The sequence below is a fragment of the Phyllobates terribilis genome, unplaced genomic scaffold (genome assembly GCF_046119375.1).
Source record: "Phyllobates terribilis strain yellow unplaced genomic scaffold, ASM4611937v1 Scaffold_9__5_contigs__length_417890890, whole genome shotgun sequence".
Taxonomy (NCBI): Eukaryota; Metazoa; Chordata; class Amphibia; order Anura; family Dendrobatidae; genus Phyllobates; species Phyllobates terribilis.
Window position 1 is genome coordinate 360,131,766 of NW_027362769.1, and position 20,863 is coordinate 360,152,628.

Below are 20,863 nucleotides of genomic sequence, written 5' to 3' on the forward strand. Positions count from 1 at the left end.
ACCAGAGCTGTATAAGTGCCACCACCTTGTCCCCGGCAGAGCTGTATGATCAGAGCCACCACCTTGTCCCCTGCAGAGTTGTATAATCAGTGCCACCACCTTGTCCCCTGCAGAGCTGTATAATCAGTGCCATCATCTTGTCCCCGGCAGAGCTGTATGATCAGTGCCACCACCTTGTCCCCGCCAGAGCTGTATAAGTGCCACCACCTTGTCCCCGGCACAGCTGTATGATCAGAGCCACCTCCTTGTCCCCTGCAGAGCTGTATGATCAGTGCCACCACCTTGTCCCCGCCAGAGCTGTATAAGTGCCACCACCTTGTCCCCGGCAGAGCTGTATGATCAGAGCCACCTCCTTGTCCCCTGCCAAGCTGTATGATCAGTGCCACCACCTTGTCCCCGCCAGAGCTGTATAAGTGCTACCACCTTGTCCCCTGCAGAGGTGTATGATCAGAGCCACCTCCTTGTCCCCTGCAGAGCTGTATGATCAGTGCCACCACCTTGTCCCCTGCAGAGCTGTATAATATGTGCCATCATCTTGTCCCCGGCAGAGCTGCATTATCAGTGCCACCACTTTGTCCCCTGCAGAGCTGTATGATCAGTGCTACCTCCTTGTCCCCTGCAGAGCTGTATGATCAGAGCCACCACCTTGTCCCCTACAGAGCTGTATGATCAGTGCCACCACCTTGTCCACTGCAGAGCTGTATAATCAGTGCCATCATCTTGTCCCCGGCAGAGCTGTATGATCAGTGCCACCACCTTGTCCCCGGCAGAGCTGTATGATCAGAGCCACCTCCTTGTCCACTGCAGAGCTGTATGATCAGAGCCACCACCTTGTCCCCTGCAGAGCTGTATGATCAGTGCCACCACCTTGTCCCCTGCAGAGCTATATAATCAGTGCCATCATCTTGTCCCCGGCAGAGCTGTATGATCAGTGCCACCACCTTGTCCCCGCCAGAGCTGTCTAAGTGCCACCACCTTGTCCCCGGCAGAGCTGTATGATCAGAGCCACCTCCTTGTCCCCTGCAGAGCTGTATGATCAGTGCCACCACCTTGTCCCCTGCAGAGCTGTATAATCAGTGCCATCATCTTGTCCCCGGCAGAGCTGCATTATCAGTGCCACCACTTTGTCCCCTGCAGAGCTGTATGATCAGTGCCACCACCTTGTCCCCACCAGAGCTGTATAAGTGCCAACACCTTGTCCCCGGCAGAGCTGTATGATCAGAGCCACCACCTTGTCCCCTGCAGAGCTGTATGATCAGTGCCCCACCTTGTCCCCTGCAGAGCTGTATGATCAGTGCCACCACCTTGTCCCCTGCAGAGCTGTATAATCAGTGCTATCATCTTGTCCCCGGCAGAGCTGTATGATCAGTGCCACCACCTTGTCCCCGCCAGAGCTGTATAAGTGCCACCACCTTGTCCCCGGCAGAGCTGTATGATCAGAGCCACCTCCTTGTCCCCTGCAGAGCTGTATGATCAGTGCCACCACCTTGTCCCCGCCATAGCTGTATAAGTGCCACCACCTTGTCCCCGGCAGAGCTGTATGATCAGAGCCACCTCCTTGTCCCCTGCAGAGCTGTATGATCAATGCCACCACCTTGTCCCCGCCAGAGCTGTAAAAGTGCTACCACCTTGTCCCCGGCAAAGCTGTATGATCAGAGCCACCTTCTTGTCCCCTGCAGAGCTGTATGATCAGTGCCACCACCTTGTCCCCTGCAGAGCTGTATAATCAGTGCCATCATCTTGTCCCCGGCAGAGCTGCATTATCAGTGCCACCACTTTGTCCCCTGCAGAGCTGTATGATCAGTGCCACCTCCTTGTCCCCTGCAGAGCTGTATGATCAGAGCCACCACCTTGTCCCCTACAGAGCTGTATGATCAGTGCCACCACCTTGTCCCCTGCAGAGCTGTATAATCAGTGCCATCATCTTGTCCCCGGCAGAGCTGTATGATCAGTGCCACCACCTTGTCCCCGGCAGAGCTGTATGATCAGAGCCACCTCCTTGTCCCCTGCAGAGCTGTATGATCAGAGCCACCACCTTGCCCCCTTCCGAGCTGTATGATAAGAGCCACCACCTTGTCCCCTGCAGAGCTGTATGATCAGTGCTACCACCATGTCCCCGGCAGAGCTGTATGATCAGAGCCATCACCTCGTCCCCGGCAGAGCTGTATTATGAGTGACACCACTTTGTCTCCTGCAGAGCTGTATGATCAGTGCCACCACCTTGTCCCCGCCAGAGCTGTATAAGTGCCACCACCTTGTCCCCGGCAGAGCTGTATGATCAGAGCCACCTCCTTGTCCCCTGCAGAGCTGTATGATCAGTGCCACCACCTTGTCCCCTGCAGAGCTGTATAATCAGTGCCATCATCTTGTCCCCGGCAGAGCTGCATTATCAGTGCCACCACTTTGTCCCCTGCAGAGCTGTATGATCAGTGCCACCACCTTGTCCCCACCAGAGCTGTATAAGTGCCACCACCTTGTCCCCGGCAGAGGTGTATGATCAGAGTCACCACCTTGTCCCCTGCAGAGCTGTATGATCAGTGCCACCACCTTGTCCCCTGCAGAGCTGTATAATCAGTGCCATCATCTTGTCCCCGGCAGAGCTGTATGATCAGTGCCACCACCTTGTCCCCGCCAGAGCTGTATAAGTGCCACCACCTTGTCCGCGGCAGAGCTGTTTGATCAGAGCCACCTCCTTGTCCCCTGCAGAGCTGTATGATCAGTGCCACCACATTGTCCCCGCCAGAGCTGTATTAGTGCTACCACCTTGTCCCCGGCAGAGCTGTATGATCAGAGCCACCTCCTTGTCCCCTGCAGAACTGTATGATCAGTGCCACCACCATGTCCCCTGCAGAGCTGTATAATCAGTGCCATCATTTTGTCCCCGGCAGAGCTGCATTATCAGTGCCACCAATTTGTCCCCTGCAGAGCTGTATGATCAGTGCCACCTCCTTGTCCCCTGCAGAGCTGTATGATCAGAGCCACCACCTTGTCCCCTACAGAGCTGTATGATCAGTGCCACCACCTTGTCCCCTGCAGAGCTGTATAATCAGTGCCATCATCTTGTCCCCGGCAGAGCTGTATGATCAGTGCCACCACCTTGTCCCCGGCAGAGCTGTATGATCAGAGCCACCTCCTTGTCACCTGCAGAGCTGTATGATCAGTGCCACCACCTTGTCCCCTGCAGAGCTGTATGATCAGTGCCACCACCTTGTCCCCACCAGAGCTGTATAAGTGCCAACACCTTGTCCCCGGCAGAGCTGTATGATCAGAGCCACCACCTTGTCCCCTGCAGAGCTGTATGATCAGTGCTACCACCATGTCCCCGGCAGAGCTGTATGATCAGAGCCACCACCTTGTCCCCGGCAGAGCTGTATTATGAGTGCCACCACTTTGTCCCCTGCAGAGCTGTATGATCAGTGCCACCACCTTGTCCCCGCCAGAGCTGTATAAGTGCCACCACCTTGACCCCGGCAGAGCTGTATGATCAGAGCCACCTCCTTGTCCCCTGCAGATCTGTATGATCAGTGCCACCACCTTGTCCCCTGCAGAGCTGTATAATCAGTGCCATCATCTTGTCCCTGGCAGAGCTGCATTATCAGTGCCACCACTTTGTCCCCTGCAGAGCTGTATGATCAGTGCCACCACCTTGTCCCCTGCAGATCTGTATGATCAGTGCCACCACCTTGACCCCGGCAGAGCTGTATGATCAGTGCCCGTATATGCTGCCGCTTCTAGATTATAGTGTGTACAGGGAGCGGCTCCAGTGTTATAATGAATAAGCTTTTCCCCACATCTCCGCATAGAGCTGCGCTGTGTCCCGATCACACCAGTGCAGGTGACCGATCAGTGTAATCAATGGAGGGAAGGGGCCGATGTCCTACAGAAATCTACATCATCCTAATCAATCACCACTTGTAACCTGCGTCTTTATTAGTGAAAGGATTAGTGTGCGGTTATTACTTCGATGTGAGAATTGGAGAACCAGTGATTTGACTGATGATAGAGTAGACCCTGTACAGCTCCGTGTACTGGTGACATAGAACAGTGACGACGGCGGCTCTTGCTGTAGAAGCCGCATGTAGACATGGTGTGACCCTGTGCCAGTATCCGCAGCCAGAAAAGAGAGAACAGAGACCCTGCCCCTCTTTTTGAGGGCGGGATTAATGGGCGTTGGGATGATTTTGTGAATAATGATTGGTCGCGGATATCACTCCTGTTTTGGCGGCTCATGTTAATTTTTATTACCAATGCAGTGCAGGGGGCGTGTTCACATGACGCGGTAACAGGAGCAGAGGAGTATAAATATCCCGCTCTCTCCGCTCCTCTCATCACTTCTGTTCTCCTCTATACAGAGCTATGGCCAGAACTAAGCAGACCGCTCGTAAATCCACCGGAGGGAAAGCTCCCCGCAAGCAGCTGGCCACTAAGGCCGCCAGGAAAAGCGCTCCCGCCACTGGCGGAGTGAAGAAGCCTCACCGCTACCGGCCAGGGACAGTCGCTCTCCGTGAGATCCGCCGTTACCAGAAGTCCACCGAGCTGCTGATCCGTAAGCTTCCCTTCCAGCGCCTGGTGAGAGAAATCGCCCAGGACTTCAAGACCGATCTCCGCTTCCAGAGCTCGGCCGTCATGGCGCTGCAGGAGGCCAGCGAGGCTTATCTGGTGGGGCTGTTTGAGGACACAAATCTGTGCGCGATCCACGCTAAGAGGGTCACCATCATGCCCAAAGACATCCAGCTGGCCCGCCGGATCCGTGGGGAGAGAGCTTAGATCCGTCCTACACGTCTGACTATAACACAAAGGCTCTTTTCAGAGCCACCAAATCCTCCATAATAACGAGCTGATCCCTCACATCTGCTTCATATTCTGCTGAGTGTTCACTTGTGCTCAGTAACATCAGGGGCGCTCAGTTCTCTGCTCAGTCCGCTATTGATATCTGGGGGGATTATTCCCTCCAATGCAGTTATAAGGGTGTGTAGAAATGATCTGATGACTACACGAAGTACATTCTACTCATTCAACCACTTAATATTCGTATCCCCACTAGTTTTCGCACCGATCTTGCCGCACATCCAATAATATCAGCTTTATATAATGTATTAGGAGTCTGGACTGTGTTTTGAAGGAATAAATGCGCAGATTTCTTGGTGTATATGATGCGATCATTATAGGACGTCCATTATCCAGCGCTATCTCCTGTGAACACTCGCTGACTCCTATCAGCCGCACGGGTCTGATCCTGGAAACGTATCAGGGTTAAGAGACTAATATCCTCTGCAGCTCTGTAGTAGGTTTATCTAGATAATATTAACCGACATTTTATAAAATCCCCGCCTCCTTCTTTCAAAGTTCTCTGTAAACTGCAGTATCTCGTTTCTTTATATTCCCGGCACTCGGAATATTGCTGGTGTGATGGAGTCACCATTGTTAGGATCGGTTCTGCACTTTATGTTATTGAAAACGGATACTGGATCCTGGAAATGATAGAGATTCCTGTATGGAACCAAGAGACCATTGATCGCTCAACACAAGCAAATTTCCTGATATCCGACCGTCCTGAAACCACGTGATCCAGAAGGACAAAGAACAGAAAAAGCCATCAGCCCCTGAGCGGCAACTTCCTATTCGGTAACTATTAACATTAGCTCCTCCCCTTCCTCTGCTGATTGGCTGAACACAGGACGTTAGGGAGTTTGAATTTCCCGCTCCTTGTAGTTTCCGCAGCTTCTACATGTAATTGTGTTACTACTTCTGCTGTGAAGAGAAGTGTCCGGTCTATAGATAAACTCCACTGAGCACATTCATGTAGTCACCTTCCAGATCACAGTGTATTCTCCATTGGATATGGGACCACTGGAATGAGAATCAATCAGCTGCTCAGTGATTATGTTATTTATACTGTTCCTTTTTTATTTGCTCAATCTGAGCTGTTGTCTTTATCTTCTACAGGAAGATAACAAATGTTCTCTAAGTGCAAATCCTCAAATGAAGAAACAAGTGATATCTGAGTTTTATGATCTCTGTCAATTACAATACAAGTGTTATTAGGAGAAAGTAAATATTGTCATTTCTGATGAGCGGAAAATCCCAGTGGTGGCAAAATATTAAGTATCTGAGCAGTGCTGCTGACCGCGGCTTCCTCCCTGCACTGTCCTTAGAAGAGGCAATAATCCTGGCTGCCACAATCCTCCTCTGATCGTGTCCAGGCATGGTCACATGCTGCTGCTCCTGGCAAATCACCGCACCCCAAGAGCAATTCTATCAGAAGTGACAAGCCCGTTTTGGAAACGTCACAGAGCTCAGTCAGGATCCTATAGATTAGTCACCGGGAGCAGCCAGAATGTCACATGTATTAATACATGTAGATTGTACAGAATGAAGCCATGGCAAGGGATGATGAGGGGAGTAGTAAGATGCGGAAATGACCATGGAGATGTGAATAGCATGTTAGGAATATGCTGGTATGATGGAAGTGGGGGTTAATCACTGTCAGTGCCGCTATCTGTATATTCAGCAGTGATCTGATGCTTCTGCTCAGCTTCATCTCACTTGCAGGAGGTTGGTGTCGTGTCTGCCCTTTTATTTATAGACTGTATCTGACACATTTCTCATCACAGGGAAAAGATATATATTAGACGCTGCGGAAACTGCACAATGAGCGGGAAATTCAAACTCCCCAACAGTTCTGTGTTCAGCCAATCAGCAGAGGAAGGAGGAGCTAATGTAGATTCTGTAAGACCCGCCCTGGAAACGCGTCATCTCTGCAGTCCTCTCTCTGGTCCACTTATACGCTATATAAAAGAAGAGTCGGTGCGGTTTAGTCATTTTTCTACTGACTATTTGGAGGATGTCTGGTCGCGGTAAAGGAGGGAAAGGTCTTGGGAAGGGCGGTGCCAAGCGGCACAGGAAGGTGCTCCGTGATAACATCCAGGGCATCACCAAGCCTGCCATCCGCCGTCTCGCTCGCAGAGGAGGCGTCAAGCGCATCTCCGGCCTCATCTATGAAGAGACTCGCGGTGTCCTGAAAGTCTTCCTGGAGAACGTGATCCGTGACGCCGTCACCTACACCGAGCACGCCAAGAGGAAGACCGTCACCGCTATGGACGTGGTGTACGCGCTCAAGCGCCAGGGCCGCACTCTCTACGGCTTCGGAGGTTAATTGTATTCTCTGCTCCATCCTGACAACCCAAAGGCTCTTTTCAGAGCCACCACATCTTCTAAGTGAGAGGCTACAATCTCCTGTTGCTGTGCCGGGAGCTGATCTCTACTGTGCACTGGTGATCTCTGTATTCTGACTGGTAGATCGCTCAGGTGTCCGGTTCTCATCAGTGTAAGTTTTGTGCTTCCCATATTGGGGAGAACGGCGGACAGTGATTCTATCACTAGTGAGATAACACTGATCTGCGGTTACTACAGAACATTGGATCCAGGTCCTGCAGTGAGAAGAATGTGACTCTACTACATATTTCCACATCAGATTATTATAGCGCCATTTATTCCATGGCACTTTACATGTGAAGAAGGGGTATACATACAAGAGCAATTACAATAATCTTGAACACAATGTGATGGCGACTGGTACAGGAGGAGCGAGGTCCCTGCCTGCGATGGCTCAGTCTACAAGGGATGGGTGAGGGTAGAGCTGGTCGTGCAGCATTATTTGTGGAGTGGTGGTTTCTGCAGGTTGTAGGCTTGTCGGAAGAGGTGGGTCTTCAGGCTCTTTTTGAAGGTTTCCACTGTCGACGAGAGTCTGATGTGTTGGGGTAGAAAGTTCCAGAGTAGGGGAGACGCACGGGAGAAATCTTGTATGTGATTGTGGGAAGGGGCGATAAGAGGGGAGCAGAGAAGGAGATCTTGTGAGGATCGGAGGTTGCGGGAGAGTAGGCAAGATATATGTGGAGGAGACAGGTTGTGAATGGCTTTGTATGTCATGGTTAGGGTTTTTAACTGGAGTCTCTGGGCAATGGGGAGCCAGTGAAGAGATTGACAGAGGAGAGGCTGGGGGAAAAGTGGATTAGTCGGGCAGCAGAGTTTAGGATGGATTGGAGGGGTGCGAGAGTGTTAGAATGGAGGCCACAGAGCAGGAGGTTGCAGTAGTCAAGGCGGGAGATGATGAGAGCGTGCACTAGTGTTTTTGCAGATTCATGGTTGAGGAATTTGCGGATCCGGGAGATATTTTTGAGTTGGAGTCGGCAGGAAGTGGAAAGGACTTGGATATGTGGTTTGAAGGAGAGTTCAGAGTCCAGGGTTACCCCAAGGCAGCGAGCTTGATGGACTGGGGAGAGTGGGCAGCCATTGATGTTGATAGGTCAGTTTGGGGGGGTTGAATGAGATGGCGGAAAGATGATGAATTCTGTTTTGTCCATGTTAAGTTTTAGAAATCTAGCAGAGAAGAAGGATGAAATAGCAGACAGACATTGTGGGATTTTGGTTAGTAAGGAGGTGATATCAGGTCCAGAGAGGCAGATCTGTGTGTCTTCAGCATAGAGGTGATAATGAAAGCCATGAGACTCTATGAGCTGTCCCAGGCCTAAGGTGTAGATGGAGAAGAGCAGGGGTCCTAGAACTGAACGTTGGGGGACACCGACAGATAGGGGGTGAGATGAGGAGGTGGTCTGTGAGTGAGAGACACTGAATGTCCTGTCTGTTAGATATGAGGAGATCCAGGATAGGGCCCAGTTTGTGATGCCGAGAGATGAGAGTTTTTAGTAAGAGGGAATGGTCCACTGTGTCGAAGGCAGATGACAGGTCTAAGAGGAGGAGGACAGAATAGTGTCGCTTATATTTGGCGGTTAGTAGGTCGTTGGTAACTTTGGTCAGTGCAGTTTCAGTAGAATGGTGCGGTCGGAAACCAGATTGTAGGTGGTCGAAGAGGGAGCAGGAGGAGAGGTGGGAGGACAGCTCAGAATTGACGTGTTGTTCCAGTAGTTTTGAGGCATAGGGGAGAAGTGATATGGGGCGATAGCTAGACAGAGAGGATGGGTCAAGGGAGGGCTTTTTGAGGATGGGTGTGATTGAGGCATGTTTGAAGCATGAGGGTAAGACACCTGTTGTTAGTGACAAGTTGAAGAGGAGGGCTAGCGCTGGGATGAAGATAGTGGTAAGGTTTGGGATGAGGTGGGACGGGATTGGGTCAAGTTTACAGGTGGTGAGGTGTGATTTGGAAAGCAAAGAGGAAAGTTGATCTTCCGTAATGGTGGAGAGTGTGGTTTTGAAGGAGGAAGGTTGAGTAGGTGTGGGGAGGGGCTGTGGGGGCTTTAGGCAAAAGCTTTGTCTGATGGTGTCAATCTTCTGTTTGAAGAATGAGGCAAAGTCTTCGGCTGAAATAAGAGGAGAGGAAGGAGGCACTGGGGGACGGAGGAGAGAATTGAAGGTGTTGAATAGTTGTTTGGGGTTGTGAGACAGGGAGGATATGAGAGACGTGAAGTATGTTTGCTTTGCTGCAGTGAGTGTGGACTTGAAGGTAGTGAGAGACTGTTTGAATGCGATGAAGTGCTCATTGGAGTGGGACCTTTTCCATCTACGATCAGCAACCCTGGAGGCTCTTCGCAGTTCTTTAGTTAGGCTGGTGTGCAAGGGTTGTCTGTTGATTGTGCGGACTTTGGTATGTGTGAGGGGGTCGACCGAATCGAGAGCTGCAGCTGTTGTGGTGTTGTATAAAGTGGCTGCAACATCTGCATCATGTAAGGAACTAATGTCTGTAAGAAGGAGAAGGGATTCAGAGAGTGAGTGTAGGTCAAGGTGTTTGAGATTTCTGCGAGGGTATGCAAGTTTGTGAAGTGGGGATTGTTGCCCTGGAGAGAAGAGGATAGAGAATGTAAGTAGGTTGTGGTCAGAGAGAGGGAGAGGTGAGTTAGAGAGGTTAGATGGGGAACAGAGGCTGGAGAAGATAAGGTCCAGTGTGTGGCCGTCTTTGTGGGTGGGTGTGGAAGACCACTGGGTAAGACCAAAGGAGGAAGTGAGGGATTGAAGCTTAGTGGTGGCTGAGAGGGAAGTGTCAATGGGGATGTTGAAGTCACCCATGAGGATAGTGGGGATGTCAACGGAGAGGAAATGAAGTAGCCAAGTGGTGAAGTGGTCAAAGAAAGTGGTTAGTGGTCAAATAAAGTGGTGGCTGATCCTGGGGGGCGGTAGATGACAGCCAGTTGGAGGGGGAGTAGATGCGCACGCAGTGCACTTCAAAAGAGGGGAGAGAAATTGAGGGTGGCAGTGGAATATGGGTGAAGGAACAGTTATCTGAGAGGAGGAAACATATTCCTCCACCGTGCTTGCCGGTGGGGCGGGGGGTATGGGAGAAGAGGAATTCGCCGTACGAAAGTGCAGCAGGAGAGGCCGTGTCAGAGGGGGTGAGCCAGGTTTCAGTGATGTCGAAGAAGGAAAGCTTGTTGGTGATGAAGAGGTCGTGAATAAAGGAAAGTTTGTTGCAGACGGAGCGAGCGTTCCATAGAGCTCCTGTTAGGGGGATTGGGGAAGGGGGGGGCTGGGCGGATGGGTATAAGGTTAGAACGGTTACGAGAGTTTGGGATAGATCGTCGGTAGGAGGTGGAAGTGACTGTGGGGATGTGGTGAGGATCTCTAGCTCCAGTGACTCCACATTCTCTAGGTTTCCCGGACTAGGGGAGCAGTATTCACTGATGGAAGACTCGGGGTTCAGCGACGCTCCGGTCGCTGGTTGATGCATATAGTGTAGTCGCTCTATCCAGATGCTGGGATGTGCCCTGTGTGATCTGGAGACTGGTATCCTTTTCGGCAGATTGCAGCACATTCAGTTTTGTGGACAAAGATCCTGACCAGGGAAGACTAACCTGCCTTTCCAATTGGATCCCTTTCTTGAATTACGCCCCCACCTCCAATGGGGAGTTCGTTTTTTTTTCTCTGTATAAAAACCTAAGATTCTGCAGTTATTGGGCCCTGATTAGTACCAGGCTCAGTGTATATGCAGGGTACGAGATCCTTTGTGCGGCTGCCTGTAATATTGGTAGCTGTTACAGCCTGGGACGTGTCTGTTATACACTCCTGACATGTACTGGTGTGTCTGCTCCTCAGTCTTTCACTTTTGGAGCTGACACCGCTGACTTTGGGTGATGTGATGTGTCTTCTTATGGATCTATAACATAAATATTACACACAGTGGATGCGGGGGAGTGGTGATACATATAGCTCTGTGCACACAGCTCATACCCTGCTGTGATGCGATTATTACAGAACAGAAATCCAAGTCTTGCCATGAGATGAATGTGTTGATTCTGCTACATGATATTTTTTCAGATCAGTGTAGAACGCAGGGGCAGCGAATATTCACTGCATGAGGCAGCTGGATAGATGGCCGCCCTGTGTACCCGGTATGTAGACTCCAATGTGATGACCGCTGATCTGTTTAGCCAATGAGTAGTAACCAGATATAAGGGTTTCCTCCTCCGTTTAACTCCTTAGTGGCCGTGTGACTGCTGATCACACACATGCTTTACTCAAGCGGCTCCTTCCCCCACTACAGACCCGCAGCGCTCACATCAGGCTCCTGGTAGAACATGAGAGACTTGTCTTAGTCTGTGGTGGGATCGGAACTGACACCACAGGGAATCTGCAAAGAATAATACGTGGGTGAGTGAGGAGCCTCCTGCACGTGTAGATGGAGCGGAGAAGCATCAGATCACTGCTGAATATACAGATAACGGCATTGATTGGAATTAACCCCCTCTCCCCCTACATGAGGATTGTGTGGAGCGCAGAAAACCCAAGCAAAGTAATCGTCCGATTTATAGGTTTTATGGAATAAAAAACATAATGACTGGACTCCATGCTTAATCTTCCCCTATGCAAATATTTATCAGTCATCCCTTGTACACTGCTGAATATACTAGATCACTGCACCATCACCACACCAGTAACATGTAGCAGGATCTACCTGTGCATTTAATGCTTCTACTCTATAGTAAACAATGTATCGTGTAGTTCTATCTGACGCTGCAGGCGATGGTTCTCTTATCCACCAGCGGTGCCGGCTCTGATGAGGAGGATGTGGTGGCTCTTAGAAGAGCCTTTGGTTGTTCGGACAGATGTGGAGGAGCGGCGCTCACTTGCTCTTGCTCGCCTTGCTGCTCTCGGTCTTCTTGGGCAGCAGCACGGCCTGGATGTTGGGCAGGACGCCTCCCTGGGCAATGGTCACCCCACCCAGCAGCCTGTTGAGCTCCTCGTCATTGCGCACCGCCAGCTGCAGGTGACGGGGGATGATGCGGGTCTTCTTGTTGTCCCGGGCGGCATTGCCGGCCAATTCCAGGATCTCAGCAGTCAGATACTCCAGCACAGCGGCCAGATAGACCGGAGCGCCGGCGCCGACTCTCTCGGCATAATTGCCCTTGCGGAGAAGCCTGTGCACACGGCCGACTGGGAACTGGAGTCCTGCCCGGGATGAGCGGGTCTTTGCCTTAGCACGGACTTTGCCTCCTTGTTTGCCGCGTCCAGACATCGCTGTAATCTTATCCAAATATTCAAAAGCAGAGACAGAAGTGAACTCCAGAATAATGCCCCTTTTGTCTCCTCAGTCGCTTTTTATCCGCTGCTGCCCCGACCTCCTACCTTATCATTGGATGGATCTGAAGCCGCCAATGGAGAGCAGACGTGTGGAAACACCAATAAGACGCAGTGGGCGCAGCTTACACAGGTCACATGACATTTTTAGCCAGTAGGAGAGGAGCAGGCAGCAGTGCTCATTTGCATGTGTGGCTATAAATACCGCTGTGCTGGAGGAGCAGGAACATTGTTCTCTCTTCTCAGAGTTGTGATCGCTGTATACTCACCATGCCTGATCCCGCCAAGTCTGCGGCAGCGCCCAAGAAGGGCTCCAAGAAAGCCGTCACTAAGACTCAGAAGAAGGATGGCAAGAAACGTAGGAAGAGCAGGAAGGAGAGCTACGCCATCTACGTGTACAAGGTGCTGAAGCAGGTCCACCCCGACACCGGCATCTCCTCCAAGGCCATGGGCATCATGAACTCCTTCGTCAACGACATCTTCGAGCGCATCGCAGGGGAATCCTCCCGCCTGGCTCACTACAACAAGCGCTCCACCATCACCTCCCGGGAGATCCAGACCGCCGTGCGCCTGCTGCTGCCCGGAGAGCTGGCCAAGCACGCCGTGTCCGAGGGCACCAAGGCCGTCACCAAGTACACCAGCGCCAAGTGATCTGCTCCGTCTGCTGCTCCGTCATCACCCCAAAGGCTCTTCTAAGAGCCACCACCCCGTCTCCATCAGAGCTGTGGCTGCTCCTGTGTCCTCTCCCGTCTTCATCAGAGCTGTGGCTGCTCCTGTGTCCTCTACCGTCTCCATCAGAGCTGTGGCTGCTCCTGTGTCCTCTCCCGTCTTCATCAGAGCTGTGGCTGCTCCTGTGTCCTCTGCCGTCTCCATCAGAGCTGTGGCTGCTCCTGTGTCCTCTCCCGTCTCCATCAGAGCTGTGGCTGCTCCTGTGTCCTCTCCCGTCTACATCAGAGCTGTGGCTGCTTCTGTGTCCTCTCCCATCTACATCAGAGCGGTGGCTGCTCCTGTGTCCTCTCCCGTCTACATCAGAGCGGTGGCTGCTCCTGTGTCCTCTGCCGTCTACATCAGAGCTGTGGCTGCTCCTGTGTCCTCTCCCGTCTACATCAGAGCTGTGGCTGCTCCTGTGTCCTCTCCCGCCTACATCAGGGCTGTGGCTGCTCCTGTGTCCTCTCCCGCCTACATCAGAGCTGTGGCTGCTCCTGTGTCCTCTCCCGTCTACATCAGAGCTGTGGCTGCTCCTGTGTTCTGTCTATTCACAGGGTAAATGACAGGTGGCGCTAGTACAGCTGATTAACCCTTTCTAGACTGATAGTGAAACCTATGAATGAGTCCTTCACAGCTCTGATCCTTTCAGTAATCTTATGAGCGAGTTGTCCTGTGTTCAGTGGCTTTTTACTCAACCACTTGCTCCCCAGATCTGATATTCCGGGGTCTCCTTCATCCGGTATAACATGATTCGTTTAGTTCATGTTTCTCCGAATAACATGAGACATTTGTGTAGATTTTATCTATAATTCCGGACACTTCTTTTCACAGCGGAAGAAATTACATCATTACATTTAGAAGTTGTGGAAACTACAATGAGCGGGAAATTCATAATCCGCAGAGGAAGAGGAGGAGCTAATGTTACCAATGGGTGAATTCCCGCTCAGTGCTTGATGGATTTTCTGTTCCTTGTCTTCATATAACACGTGGTCCTATGTCGGGCCGATATCGGGAACACCTGCATGTGTGCCGCGATTATTCCTCGTTTACATCACATACAGGAGTCTGTAGAGTTTCGGGATTAGGGCAGCAGATCTTTCTCTTCAGTACATTGCATCACAATCACTATTGTGGAGGACTATATACTGATCGGGGATTTATCCTACAAGAGACATTTCTAGAAAGATCAATTCTACTTTCCCATGCAGATCTCATTATGTCTCCCCGATCATCTCCTCAGCAGTTTTCCAGTAATCCATTTACAGATCAATTCTACAGCTAAAGGCAGGAGGTTTGTGACAGGACACGTACGATTGTGGATTGCAGATTGCTGAGAGTTCATTGCTCAGAACATTACACTCTGCTGTCAGGAGCCTATAGGTCAGGCATGCAGTATAGGTCAGGCATGCAGTATAGGTCAGGCATGCAGTATAGGTCAGGCATGCAGTATAGGTCAGGCATGCAGTATAGGTCAGGCATGCAGTTAGATCCTCAGTCATCACATCCTCCTCAGGAGATTCTTTCCTGCTCAGGTACTGATCGCTCTTCTGCTCTTTCTCTTGTCCTCTCCCTCTTTATCCACTGACACTGAACATGGGCCCCGTCTCCTCCCAACCGAGAGAAGCTCCGCACTCCAGTTGTGCTTCCCTGCCGGATAATGTCTGTCGTACAGAAAGCGGATTGCACGATGTGGAGACGATCTGGAGCTGCTGAGACCCCAGAAGGGTAACACAGGCGATGGCCTCCGCTGACTGCCACCTCCCTGACCTGTAATATAAGTACACCCCACTATTGTGCAAAAGGTGAACTGCTGAGAGAAGACACAAAATGCAGCGTCTACACACAGAGCACAGCTGTATATAGTGCACAGACTGCACAACAATTATATACAGCAGTGTGTATAGTATATAGAGCAGTGTGTACAGTATATAGAGCAGTGTGTACAGTATATAGAGCAGTGTGTATAGTATATAGAGCAGTGTGTAGAGTATATAGAGCAGCCTGTACAGTATATAGAGCAGCCTGTACAGTATATGGAGCAGTGTGTACAGTATATAGAGCAGAGTGTACAGTATATAGAGCAGCCTGTACAGTATATAGAGCTGCCTGTACAGTATATAGAGCAGTGTGTAGAGTATATAGAGCTGCCTGTACAGTATATAGAGCAGCCTGTACAGTATATAGAGCAGTGTGTACAGTATATAGAGCAGCCTGTACAGTATATAGAGCAGCCTGTACAGTATATGGAGCAGTGTGTACAGTATATAGAGCAGAGTGTACAGTATATAGAGCAGCCTGTACAGTATATAGAGCTGCCTGTACAGTATATAGAGCAGTGTGTACAGTATATAGAGCAGTGTGTACAGTATATAGAGCAGCCTGTACAGTATATAGAGCAGCCTGTACAGTATATGGAGCAGTGTGTACAGTATATAGAGCAGAGTGTACAGTATATAGAGCAGCCTGTACAGTATATAGAGCAGCCTGTACAGTATATGGAGCAGTGTGTACAGTATATAGAGCAGTGTGTATAGTATATAGAGCAGCCTGTACAGTATATAGAGCAGAGTGTACAGTATATAGAGCAGCCTGTACAGTATATAGAGCAGCGTGTACAGTATATAGAGCAGCCTGTACAGTATATAGAGCTGTGTGTACAGTATATAGAGCAGCCTGTACAGTATATAGAGCAGTGTGTACAGTATATAGATCAGTGTGTACAGTATATAGAGCAGTGTGTACAGTATATAGAGCAGAGTGTACAGTACATAGAGCAGCCTGTACAGTATATAGAGCTGCCTGTACAGTATATAGAGCAGTGTGTACAGTATATAGAGCAGTGTGTATAGTATATAGAGCAGCCTGTACAGTATATAGAGCAGCCTGTACAGTATATGGAGCAGTGTGTACAGTATATAGAGCAGCGTGTACAGTATATAGAGCAGCCTGTACAGTATATAGAGCTGCCTGTACAGTATATAGAGCAGTGTGTACAGTATATAGAGCAGTGTGTATAGTATATAGAGCAGCCTGTACAGTATATAGAGCAGCCTGTACAGTATATGGAGCAGTGTGTACAGTATATAGAGCAGTGTGTATAGTATATAGAGCAGCCTGTACAGTATATAGAGCAGAGTGTACAGTATATAGAGCAGCCTGTACAGTATATAGAGCAGCGTGTACAGTATATAGAGCAGCCTGTACAGTATATAGAGCTGTGTGTACAGTATATAGAGCAGCCTGTACAGTATATAGAGCAGTGTGTACAGTATATAGATCAGTGTGTACAGTATATAGAGCAGTGTGTACAGTATATAGAGCAGAGTGTACAGTACATAGAGCAGCCTGTACAGTATATAGAGCTGCCTGTACAGTATATAGAGCAGTGTGTACAGTATATAGAGCAGTGTGTATAGTATATAGAGCAGCCTGTACAGTATATAGAGCAGCCTGTACAGTATATGGAGCAGTGTGTACAGTATATAGAGCAGCGTGTACAGTATATAGAGCAGCCTGTACAGTATATAGAGCTGCCTGTACAGTATATAGAGCAGTGTGTACAGTATATAGAGCAGTGTGTATAGTATATAGAGCAGCCTGTACAGTATATAGAGCAGCCTGTACAGTATATGGAGCAGTGTGTACAGTATATAGAGCAGAGTGTACAGTATATAGAGCAGCCTGTACAGTATATAGAGCAGCCTGTACAGTATATGGAGCAGTGTGTACATTATATAGAGCAGTGTGTACAGTATATAGAGCAGTGTGTACAGTATATAGAGCAGTTTTGTACAGTATATAGAGCAGTGTGTATAGTATATAGAGCTGCCTGTACATTATATACAGCAGTGTGTACAGTATATAGAGCAGCATGTACAGTATATAGAGCAGCCTGTACAGTATATAGAGCAGTGTGTACAGTATATAGAGCAGTGTGTATACTATATAGAGCTGCCTGTACAGTATAAAAAGCAGTGTGTACAGTATATAGAGCAGAGTGTATACTATATAGAGCTGCCTGTACAGTATAAAAAGCAGCGTGTGCACTATAAAGAGCAGGGTGTACAGTTTATAGAGCAGTGTGTACAGTATATAGAGCAGCCTGTACAGTATATAGAGCTGTCTGTACAGTATATAGAGCAGCCTGTACATTATATAGAGCAGTGTGTACAGTATATAGAGCAGCCTGTACAGTATATAGAGCTGCCTGTACAGTATATAGAGCAGTGTGTACAGTATATAGAGCAGCCTGTACATTATATAGAGCAGTGTGTACATTATATAGAGCAGTGTGTACAGTATATAGAGCAGTTTGTACAGTATATAGAGCAGCCTGTACAGTATATAGAGCAGCCTGTACAGTATATAGAGCTGCCTGTACAGTATATAGAGCAGTGTGTACAGTATATAGAGCAGCCTGTACATTATATAGAGCAGTGTGTACAGTATATAGAGCAGTTTGTACAGTATATAGAGCAGCCTGTACAGTATATAGAGCTGCCTGTACAGTATATAGAGCAGCCTGTACAGTATATAGAGCTGCCTGTACAGTATATAGAGCAGTGTGTACAGTATATAGAGCAGTCTGTACATTATATAGAGCAGTGTGTACAGTATATAGAGCAGTGTGTATAGTATATAGAGCTGCATGTACAGTATATAGAGCAGTGTGTACAGTATATAGAGCAGTTTGTACAGTATATAGAGCAGTGTGTACAGTATATAGAGCAGCCTGTACATTATATAGAGCAGTGTGTACAGTATATAGAGCAGTGTGTATAGTATATATAGCTGCCTGTACAGTATATAGAGCAGTGTGTACAGTATATAGAGCAGTTTGTACAGTATATAGAGCAGCCTGTACAGTATATAGAGCAGTGTGTACAGTATATAGAGCAGTTTGTACAGTATATAGAGCAGTGTGTACAGTATATACAGCAGTGTGTACATTATATAGAGCAGTGTGTACAGTATATAGAGCAGCCTGTACATTATATAGAGCAGTGTGTACAGTATATAGAGCAGCCTGTACAGTATATAGAGCAGAGTGTACAGTATATAGAGCAGTGTGTATAGTATATAGAGCAGCCTGTACAGTATATAGAGCAGTGTGTACAGTATATAGAGCAGTGTGCATACTATATAGAGCTGCCTGTACAGTATATAGAGCAGCCTGTACAGTATATAGAGCAGTGTGTGCAGTATATAGAGCAGTGTGTACAGTATATAGAGCAGCCTGTACATTATATAGAGCAGTGTGTACAGTATATAGAGCAGTTTGTACAGTATATAGAGCAGCCTGTACAGTATATAGAGCAGCCTGTACAGTATATAGAGCTGCCTGTACAGTATATAGAGCAGTGTGTACAGTATATAGAGCAGTCTGTACATTATATAGAGCAGTGTGTACAGTATATAGAGCAGTGTGTATAGTATATAGAGCTGCATGTACAGTATATAGAGCAGTGTGTACAGTATATAGAGCAGTTTGTACAGTATATAGAGCAGTGTGTACAGTATATAGAGCAGCCTGTACATTATATAGAGCAGTGTGTACAGTATATAGAGCAGTGTGTATAGTATATATAGCTGCCTGTACAGTATATAGAGCAGTGTGTACAGTATATAGAGCAGTTTGTACAGTATATAGAGCAGCCTGTACAGTATATAGAGCAGTGTGTACAGTATATAGAGCAGTTTGTACAGTATATAGAGCAGTGTGTACAGTATATACAGCAGTGTGTACATTATATAGAGCAGTGTGTACAGTATATAGAGCAGCCTGTACATTATATAGAGCAGTGTGTACAGTATATAGAGCAGCCTGTACAGTATATAGAGCAGAGTGTACAGTATATAGAGCAGTGTGTATAGTATATAGAGCAGCCTGTACAGTATATAGAGCAGTGTGTACAGTATATAGAGCAGTGTGCATACTATATAGAGCTGCCTGTACAGTATATAGAGCAGCCTGTACAGTATATAGAGCAGTGTGTGCAGTATATAGAGCAGTGTGTACAGTATATAGAGCAGCCTGTACATTATATAGAGCAGTGTGTACAGTATATAGAGCAGCGTGTACAGTATATAGAGCAGTGTGTACAGTATATAGTGCAGCATGTACAGTATATAGAGCAGCCTGTACAGTATATAGAGCAGCGTGTACAGTATATAGAGCAGTGTGTATACTATATAGAGCTGCCTGTACAGTATGTAGAGCAGCCTGTACAGTATATAGAGCAGCGTGTGCAGTATATAGTGCAGCATGTACAGTATATAGAGCAGCCTGTCCAGTATATAGAGCAGTGTGTACAGTATATAGAGCAGTGTGTATAGTATATAGAGCAGCCTGTACAGTATATAGAGCAGTGTGTACAGTATATAGAGCAGTGTGTATACTATATAGAGCTGCCTGTACAGTATATAGAGCAGCCTGTACATTATATAGAGCAGTGTGTATAGTATATAGAGCAGCCTGTACAGTATATAGAGCAGTGTGTACAGTATATAGAGCAGTTTGTACAGTATATAGAGCAGTGTGTACAGTATATAGAGCTGCCTGTACAGTATATAGAGCAGTGTGTACAGTATATAGAGCTGCCTGTACAGTATATAGAGCAGTGTGTACAGTATATAGAGCAGTCTGTACAGTATATAGAGCAGTGTGTACAGTATATAGAGCAGCTTGTACAGTATATAGAGCAGTGTGTACAGTATATAGAGCAGCCTGTACAGTATATAGAGCAGTGTGTACAGTATATAGAGCAGCCTGTACAGTTTATAGAGCAGTGTGTACAGTATATAGAGCAGTGTGTATAGTATATATAGCTGCCTGTACAGTATATAGAGCAGTGTGTACAGTATATAGAGCAGCCTGTACAGTATATAGAGCAGTGTGTACAGTATATAGAGCAGTTTGTACAGTATATAGAGCAGCCTGTACAGTATATAGAGCAGTGTGTACAGTATATAGAGCAGCCTGTACATTATATAGAGCAGTGTGTACAGTATATAGAGCTGCCTGTACAGTATATAGAGCAGCCTGTACAGTATATAGAGCAGTGTGTACATTTTATAGAGCAGCCTGTACAGTATATAGAGCTGCCTGTACAGTATATAGAGCAGCCTGTACATTATAGAGAGCAGCGTGTACAGTATATAGAGCAGCCTGTACATTATATAGAGCAGTGTGTACAGTATATAGAGCAGCGTGTACAGTATATAGAGCATTGTGTACAGTATATAGTGCAGCATGTACAGTATATAGAGCAGTGTGTACAGTATATAGAGCAGTGTGTATAGTATATAGAGCAGCCTGTACAGTATATAGAGCAGTGTGTACAGTATATAGAGCAGTGTGTATACTATATAGAGCTGCCTGTACAGTATATAGAGCAGCCTGTACAGTATATAGAGCAGCGTGTGCAGTATATAGAGCAGGGTGTACAGTATATACAGCAGCCTGTACATTATATAGAGCAGTGTGTACAGTATATAGGGCAGTGTGTACAGTATATAGAGCAGTGTGTACAGTATATAGAGCTGCCTGTACAGTATATAGAGCAGTGTGTACAGTTTATAGAGCAGCGTGTACAGTATATAGAGCAGCCTGTACAGTATATAGAGCAGT

At 48.0% G+C, this 20,863-nt stretch overlaps 4 protein-coding genes across 4 annotated transcripts; 3 read left to right on the forward strand and 1 right to left on the reverse strand.

The window, feature by feature from the left end:
- The first annotated feature begins 4,350 nt into the window (after positions 1–4,350).
- LOC141161066 (histone H3) lies at positions 4,351–4,783 on the forward strand. The gene has a single exon (XM_073645849.1). It carries the CDS (start codon positions 4,357–4,359, stop codon positions 4,765–4,767), a length of 411 nt encoding a protein of 136 aa, XP_073501950.1. The 5' UTR covers positions 4,351–4,356; the 3' UTR covers positions 4,768–4,783.
- Positions 4,784–6,844: 2,061 nt separating this feature from the next.
- LOC141161067 (histone H4) lies at positions 6,845–7,156 on the forward strand. The gene has a single exon (XM_073645850.1). The coding sequence runs from the start codon at positions 6,845–6,847 to the stop codon at positions 7,154–7,156; it is 312 nt and encodes a 103-aa protein (XP_073501951.1).
- A 4,816-nt stretch (positions 7,157–11,972) lies between these two features.
- LOC141161068 (histone H2A type 1-like) lies at positions 11,973–12,463 on the reverse strand. Its single transcript, XM_073645851.1, has one exon. The coding sequence runs from the start codon at positions 12,461–12,463 to the stop codon at positions 12,071–12,073; it is 393 nt and encodes a 130-aa protein (XP_073501952.1). The 3' UTR covers positions 11,973–12,070.
- A 293-nt stretch (positions 12,464–12,756) lies between these two features.
- Positions 12,757–13,201, forward strand: LOC141161069 (histone H2B 1.1-like). The gene has a single exon (XM_073645852.1). It carries the CDS (start codon positions 12,796–12,798, stop codon positions 13,174–13,176), a length of 381 nt encoding a protein of 126 aa, XP_073501953.1. The 5' UTR covers positions 12,757–12,795; the 3' UTR covers positions 13,177–13,201.
- Positions 13,202–20,863: the final 7,662 nt, after the last annotated feature.

Excerpts from the sequence above, each read along its gene's own strand:
- LOC141161066 (XM_073645849.1), top strand. The coding sequence starts at position 4,357 with ATGGCCAGAACTAAGCAGACCGCTCGTAAATCCACCGGAGGGAAAGCT.
- LOC141161067 (XM_073645850.1), top strand. The coding sequence starts at position 6,845 with ATGTCTGGTCGCGGTAAAGGAGGGAAAGGTCTTGGGAAGGGCGGTGCC.
- LOC141161068 (XM_073645851.1), bottom strand. The coding sequence starts at position 12,463 with ATGTCTGGACGCGGCAAACAAGGAGGCAAAGTCCGTGCTAAGGCAAAG.
- LOC141161069 (XM_073645852.1), top strand. The coding sequence starts at position 12,796 with ATGCCTGATCCCGCCAAGTCTGCGGCAGCGCCCAAGAAGGGCTCCAAG.